Below are 8,232 nucleotides of genomic sequence, written 5' to 3'. Positions count from 1 at the left end.
TATATAGTATACCAGCTTGTTAGCTCCTAAGTGGCTTAAAGCTTATCAAGACACATTTCTATTTCTACATAATTGGACCTACATTGACAAGTCTCCACAGTCTTGTTATGATCAAAAGAATTTTGTGCTCACCTCCCTCGTTTCACTCCCGGATAGCACAGCTGCAAGTTCTTCACTCCCTGTTTTTTCTCAGGCTGATTGTTTTCCTTCACACAGGGACTTTCCTATGAAAAGTGTCTCTCACACACAAGCCTAAAAACTTCCAGCCCTATTGCTTGCACAGTTCTTTTATTGATCCCAATAATTCTATTTCCCAACAAATAATAATTAATTTCAGTTGAGCAGAGTGAAGTAAATATCTTTTTCTTGTGGTCTTTCTAAGGGATATGCATGAAAACTTAGTTGGGGATACATGCAACTTTAAAATTCCTAACAGCTCATGTTGAAATAAATGTTTTAATGCTTTCCCACAGAGTTGGAGTTACTTTATTTTAACTATATAGAATATAGTTAAGAAAAAATGTTGAACAATATAATGACAAAAATTTGGGACACACTAGCTTATGGCTGCATCTGTGAACTTTCTAATTAAAAAAAAAAAAAGGTATTCATTTGCCAGAAACAAGGAATGTTTCAATTTAGTGTCACTGTCATCAAGTCATCAAGTCACTGTCTTTTCAGAGTCTATGTCATTGAGGACTACTTAGAAAATACCTGTAGATTTACTTTATTGATTTACCTTATCTTGCTATAACTGTTTATAACTTGTAGAGCACCAGTTCTAGATAGCTGGATTTTTCGTTTGTAAATAATGTCTTTCTATTGATCTAATCAGGTAGTTGGACATATACAGAAAAAGGTTTAGGTCTGATGTTGATAAGAAAACAATATGGATAATATATGTAATATATATCATAAATTTCACATTTATTAAATTCAGTTACAGAAGTCCATTATATATTATCTTTTTAAAAGTGAAAGTATACAGTGGCAGTTAATTATAAATCCAAGACAAATGAAAAAATATCTTATAAAGCCACACCAAAAAATAACTGTAATTCTGTATGACTGCTGGGACTAAATATTAAGTATGGTAAGTAAGCTGTCTGAGCAAGGAAATAATTTTTATGTGTGTCTTCTGCCAAAACCTGTGAAAATGTAAGTAACCAGAAAGAGAAGAGAGAGGACAGAGTTCCAGAGCCCCTGAAGTGTTAGGGAAGCAAATTAGAAGAATTTTTTTCAGAATGGGAAGTTCTGCTTAAATGCAAGGCTAGACCTGACCAATGCAAATTAGCCTGTAGCAAAGAAAAATAGTCCTATATATGCCCCAAAATTGCTCATTCAAAAAATATATCATGTGAGTAAGAGAGAATCAAATCTACCCACCAACCAAAGACTGAGACAAGGGAATTCATCATGATTCTTTAGATTCTTTATTTCCTCTTGCTACCTGAGTAAAAAATGATTTCTTTGGAATCATATGAAAAGCTTTAGCATACCAGGTGCTACATTTGAAGTATAGGACTCTGTAGAGGAAGAATGGAATATCCATCAGTAGGCAAGTAGAGCATTTCTGTTCACACCTTTCTAATTCTGCAAGTTGACAGAGGCATTGACTGAATCTTGTTTTTACTCCACTGATGACCAAACTCTTCTACTCACAAATTCCTACACATAGATCAAAATATTGTGACAAGATAAAGAACACCAGAAACTACTGGTAATGTGGAGGTGGTGTATGAAACAAGTGTTATCTTTAATAATAAAGGATGACAGTAGGAACAAAAACAAAGAGCAAATCTAAACCCCACCTCCTCCCTTTCCTAAAAGATTATTTTTCTTTATACCAGCTGCCATTTCTAATTTTAGGATTGGGTGTTCTGTCCCTCTGTTTTAACCATAACTGGTCAGTCTCTGAATTAGCATCTTCACTCTTTCTTTCTGGTTTTAACTTACTCCTTCTGCTCCTCTCTTCTCAGCCATCTTCTGCATACTTGATAAAATCAGGTTTCCCAGTAAAGTACAGTTTAAGCTCTAAATCCTTAGGGTTTTTTGCCCTTTTTTCCACATTTGCCTTTTAACTCTGAATTAACCCAATAACTATCAAAACAGACATAAAACGAGCTAATTTTTTATTGCACAGTGGCCTGACACTGCTGCCTTTCTATGAATTATTTTGTCTTCAAGTCACCATTTGATTTCTTTTAGTATCTTTATTAACTATAATTCTTGAAAACTCCATTCAGCAGCAGAATTCATGATGTATAGGTTATTATATAATCCCTCTTGTATTTTTTATTTATGTCCATTAAGACACTGATTCCTGCCTCTCAGGTTCTACAGCCTCAGTCCTTTGCCCCTCTCTTTACAATGCTCATTGTTCTAGCTTAGGTTTTAAATCAAACTCAGATTCTTCTTGTTTAGCAACCCATCAGTTACTGAATAGGCTGGGACAAATCCCATAACCATGCTGAACAAGAAATTCCCTTCCTTCCTCATTTCTAAATCCCACCCCTCATCACTGTCCCCACTACTCCCACTTTTCTGCATGTTATACAGTCCTATTACAGTTGCGTAGTTGCTCCTCATTTCACCTTTCTCTTTTCTTCTTTTCACCAGCAGGTCTGCCCAAAAAAAACTCCACCTGTTTTTTGAAAGCCTGTTAATATTATTTCATGAATATATCAGCTTTTTAATGAAGGCCATGAATGTACATGGACAATAAAGTGTAATTACCATGTACTATACAAAGGAGGGGGGAAAAATCCCAAAGCATTAAAAACATTTTTAAATATACGTACTAATTTCAAGAATCTTAACCATTCACTGTATGCATTTACACAGCACCACTACAGAAGAGTGCTCCTTCTAAATAAAATATCCCAGGCATTTATTCCTTTCACTATCCATTTCTTCAGTTTCTAACTCATAATGTTTCATGGCAATAAAGTATCGGATAAAAGTTTCACCTAATGCTTCCTTAATGCAAGAATCTTTCTCAAGTGCAATCAGAGCATCTTCTAGTTTCAGAGGGATTGATGAATGTTTCAGATCACCAGTGTGATTTTCTTCTTCAAGCATATCATCATAGCTAAGTCCTCTCTTTACTCCATCTAGACCTGCAGCAATAGTAGCAGCAAGGACCAGGTATGGGTTTGCTGCAGCAGAACTTAATTTATTCTCTATGTAAGTGCCTTTTCCACCATGACATTTGACATTAAAGGCACAGCTGTTATCATTATATGCCCATTTTGCATTTACAGTCTCTTTTGATTCTTTACTGTATTTAGAGTAAGGCTTACGGCAGCTGGTGGTAGGAGCCATCAAGCAGCTGATAGCTGCCGTGTGTGCCAAGAGACCTGATAACCAATTTTTTCCAAGCTCTGAGAGCTCCTCAACTCCATAACCAGCAGAAAACAGATTCTTCTGGCCATTCAGATCCCACAGGCTGTGTGATAAAGCCCCCGAATTGTAGAATCCTGTTTCTGAGAAAAAGCTAGCCACATAGTTATACTTCTTAGCCACTTCTTTAAGGCCTGTTCTAAACGTGAAGGCACTGTCAGCAGCATCTAGGCCAAATGCTGGATGAAAAGTGATCTCCATTTGCCCAGGCCCACTGGAAGAAGAAAAGCTTTCAATGTTGGCACCAGCATAATACATTCCTTCAATGAGCTCCTGAATGAAAGTCTGATCATGGTTATTTAGTATCGTGGCTGCAGGAAAGGATATTGTCTTTGAGTTTACAACCTCAGTAATGCCATAAATACAAAATTCATAAGTGAATGCAGACTGCAAAGAAAAGCCATTGTCCTGAAGCTGGCTCAGCTGCTTCTTGGCAATGTGCCTTGGGGAGGTCATTAGTGGGGTGCCCAGCACAGTGAAGGAATCACATATCACTCTCGCAGTCTGCTCAGTCCAGGGTAGTATTCGAAATGTTGATAAATCAGGGTTCAGGATTATGTCACAATTGAAATTGGTTGCATTTATGTAATCTAGTTCATTATCTTTAGGATTCAGCGTCAGTTCAAGGTAACTTCTGGGCATGGCAACACCATGAATTGCTTTCTCCTAAACACAGAGCAGAATGACATATTACCAAATCAGAAAAGAGCTCAATGGTATTTTTATGTATATAAAATATATTAAATTCAGATTCCCAGGTAAAACACCAATATTTCCATAAAGAACATTAAAATGCAATGATCACTGACATGGAGGGTAAAAGCCAGTTACTGTGTCCTTATATAGCAGAACAACTTTCTGCAAGATTGGTATGAAAACTATGGCATCAATTATCACAATGATAATTTTTTAACTTTCCATAAGGAACTAAAAAAATGTTCAACACTTTTCTTGCATGGTCTTTAGACATTTATGGGTATCACCAGTTAGGTGCAAATTTTGCAAGTCAAACTTTTATCTGTAGTTAGTCTATTTAGCTTCCATACCCTCTGGCCATTTTGTTTATGTAGATGCAAGTGACCACAAAAGACTCATATTGATACAGTTCAGGCTGTAACTTCTCTTTGAATGCCATAACATGCACCTCACTGTTTTTCTGATGCAACATTTAGCAGAAAAATCTCACTTTCTGGACTTCAAAAGTTTGGGGTAAATCCAGGGAAGCACTTCCAGGTGAGAAAAACTCATAAATATACTTTCTTCTCCATTTGAATAGAAAGCTGCAGCTGATGAAAATGAAATGCAGGTAAGACCCCAAGGAAGGATCATCTACCTTCAATCAAGCACCTTTACAACTTACCTTATGACCAAGTATTTTTCTGATGAAAGCTGCAATTAGGCCAAGTTCCACCAAGTGAAATTTGGCTCCTGTTTACATCTTACCTTTATTCTTCTAAGAGAAAAGGTTGCCATTTGTGTCAGCAGAGGAGACAGAACAAACCTAGAAAGGGGCAAGCTCAGAGCTGAAAAAAACCCAATTTTGCATATCCAGATGACAAACTGCATATGGTGGCTTCTCCTAATATGAATGAATGAATGAATGAATGAATGAATGAATGAATGAATGAATGAATGAATGAATGTATGTCTGTCTTCTCTTAAGCAGGTGACAGTAAATGGTATCAGTATGTGTGACACCCAAACTAAAACTGCACACTCTGGTGAACTCTGTTCCAAGATGTCTAAGCTGTCCATTTGGCACTGAAAAAGGTGTCAAAGGTGACTACCCTATAGCAGTACTTCTCCCTTCTCTAGCCCTGCTACCTAATTTATCCTGCTTCCTAATGTGATTTTTATTTCCTGAATCATTACTGTGGCAAATATTGCTGTTAAGTCATCTTGCAACTCAGTGATATTTTCCTATGTGATTGATAACTATAAAATTTCTTATACCTAAAATGAATTTATCTTCAGTCATTTTATTTCTTTCAATGTTTACTCCTTTCTTTTTTTGCAATTTAGAGATGTTCAACAAACTAAAATTTTTATAATGTATTGAATCTGAAAAGATATTTCTGAGGGAAGAGATGATTAGAACATCAAAGAACTGAAATTTTTAGCTTTATCTAATTAGATTACTATTTGGAGGAAAAGAGGAATTAATCATTGGAATGATGAAAGAAGTCTAGATCCTTCAGGAACATGAGCAAGGGGAGGGAGCAGATAATTTGTTCTAAACTGGAGTTGCTGCCTGCATGATGGAGAAAATATTAAGGATGGGGGCATGAAAATACATAAAGGTTAAAAGGAAAACACATAAACTAGAAACAAAAAACTTACGTGAAAAAATCGAGAAGGAACATTCTTTGATCTTGACACACCATGGAGGTCTATTGATTCAAATCTGACAAACTGCACATTGTCCCTGGCCATCTGCTGCTTAATAAATTCAATATGAGAGAACAGGTGAAGGAGAGTTGGGTTTCCGAGGCCGTTTACATCAGGGTCTCTGTTGAATGCTAGAAGTGAAGAGGAATGTTCACGTCAAACAAAATGAAGAATGCTAGAATATGGCTCTTCTCCTAAAAAGTGCAAAAGTGGGAAATTGTGGCATAGAGTGTAAAAACAGAAATGAGAAAAAGATATGGATCATGAAAGAGATTTTTAAATAAACACATGTATTTTTCCCTGACATCCTGTATAAAATCTCTTATTTTTTGGAATGGTCTGTAATTTAAACTTTTTTCCAAGTTAATAAGAGAACAGGAGTTTATGAGGTTTGTTGAGTGTTTTTAGGAGCAAAAGTAGTAACTGGATACCTATTTCCCATGGAAAACTGACAGAATACAGGTGCTGTTTCTTCTATGACTTTGTAAAGTGCGTTGATACGGAAACATGATAAAAAGGGCACTTGTCTTCTACTAAACCTTTCTTGAGGCCTCTTGAGGAGGATTGCAGTCTCCTCCAGTACAGGCAGTGACTTTTAAGGGAAGTTTATGCATTTATGCATTTGCTATTATGGAGTTATCTTCTTAACTGTATTGCAGAAGCTGTAGGGCTCTATAAACTTCTTGACATGAAGGTGATAACACCTGAATATAACTTCTATAATGGAACAGAGAGATGGGCAAAGTAACTTCCTTTCACCAACCTCTTGATCTCTCAGCCTGCTTTTCTTTTTGGTATTTATCCATTGTTCTTACTCAAGTTAAACTACACAAGGCATTAACTTCCACTTAGTACAACAAACTAAATAGACCAAGAGTAAAATTTTATATTAACATGCAATAAACTGTGAAAAATATATTTCTTTTTGCATTTCTGGGAGAAAAGTCCTCCATTCTTCCCGAGCATGTGGTCAGATGAATTTTTGCAGGTATTTCAAATCCACAGTGGAAGATCACCAACAGCAACCATTCACCACCAGCCTTCAAGTGGAAGTTTAAAGCTTCATGCTGAGGCACTCTGAAGGTTGGTGGGAGCAATCCTAATCTCTCTGGTAGAAAATTACCCAGACTAGAACAGGTCTCCTCTAGCAGTAGCCAGTAGGTACAAACACATCTTTTTGACCTCTCCTTTGGGGCAAGCAAGACTGCTGTTGCGGGGCTGTAAGAGGGCTCACAAGCTGGCCCAGTACAAGGCTATCAGATTATTCCCTGAGAAGGCCACAGATTCAATTGTAGTCATAAACATCTCAGAACCCTTGAATATTGCTGGATATTGCTGGATCCTCCAGCTTCAGATGGCAAGGAGGATCCTTTAGGTCAGACAAGTAAGAAAAAGTTAGTAACTGTGCTCCATAACTGAGGTATGCCAGCTGAAAGTACAGAACAAAATTCAAGTAAATAGGAGAAGAGAGTAAAAATTGAATAGACAAATCTAGAAAGCAATTCTGTCATATCTACTTCTCATGACATCTTTCCCTTTGGTCTGTTTCAGCTCTAAACTCCTTATGAAAACAGCTTTTTTTCCCAATATCTTCTATAAACACTGGGGCAATATGTCCTTTGAAAGGTGAATATTAAATAAGGAAGCCTGGTTTAAATGTTTTGTGTAACACTCACTCTGTTACAGGTGCTGCCAAAACACAATAACAAGCAGGGAGGACTGGTCTTGTCCTGCTTATGCCACCAAGGAAGTTATTTGAATACCACTTCAGTCATCCTGTAATGTTGTTTTACAGCATAGATGTTTACTGGCATTTACCAGATTCGACCTCTTCATGAACATGACATTTATTTAGAAGTTTAATAACAGGTATAAACTGTGACTGTTCAATAGATTAACAGAACTTTAATAAAAGATTCTAAAAATCTTCCAAATTTTATATTAAGAGAAGTTTTTTTCAACTCCAGGGACAGAAATCTGAGGCTTTTACCTTTAAAGCAGTGATCAATGCCTTATTCTATACAAGTTTCATTTCCTCTGCAAAGATGGTAGACATTTCCTGTCAACCACCTGTCATACTGAGATTTTTATGTCTTTGTATTATTCAAAGTGAAGCTTGGCTGACAATCCTTGACATCAGTCAGCTTTTGATGTAAATCTTGCAAGAATTTCTTAAAATGTCCTGAAATGCAATCTGTTAAATTTCCATCTACTGAACAAATATTTTTCAGGTAAAAACATACAAATCATGAAAAAACTGCAACTTTAATTCTGATCATATTAATTCTTTAAAACAGTATTCCTAAGAGATATAGATTATATAAATCAATATCTAAGAAAAACACAAACGTTACATGAATTCATATTAATGATGCATAAATTCATTTAAAAAATAAAGCTACAAATATACTTAACTTAAACATCTGCCAATGTCAGGTAATT

The 8,232-nt window shown here is 36.2% G+C and overlaps 1 protein-coding gene across 3 annotated transcripts in view; it reads right to left on the bottom strand.

Annotated features, from left to right (window-relative positions):
• Positions 1 to 2,210: 2,210 nt before the first annotated feature.
• LGSN (lengsin, lens protein with glutamine synthetase domain) overlaps positions 2,211 to 8,232 on the bottom strand; it is a 58,971-nt gene continuing 52,949 nt past the window's right edge. For all 3 annotated transcript variants that reach the window (XM_069008617.1, XM_069008618.1, XM_069008619.1), the window contains 2 exons: positions 5,743 to 5,921; positions 2,211 to 4,068 (listed from right to left, as the gene is read on the bottom strand). In XM_069008617.1, coding sequence (XP_068864718.1) covers positions 2,869 to 4,068; positions 5,743 to 5,921 — 1,379 coding nt within the window. In that variant the 3' untranslated portion in view covers positions 2,211 to 2,868. The remainder of the gene's footprint in view (positions 4,069 to 5,742; positions 5,922 to 8,232) is intronic.

This window comes from Aphelocoma coerulescens, chromosome 3 (assembly GCF_041296385.1).
Source record: "Aphelocoma coerulescens isolate FSJ_1873_10779 chromosome 3, UR_Acoe_1.0, whole genome shotgun sequence".
Lineage (NCBI taxonomy): Eukaryota > Metazoa > Chordata > Aves > Passeriformes > Corvidae > Aphelocoma > Aphelocoma coerulescens.
The sequence above is the reverse complement of the archived record's forward strand: the minus strand, read 5'-3'. Positions and strand labels throughout refer to the sequence as shown.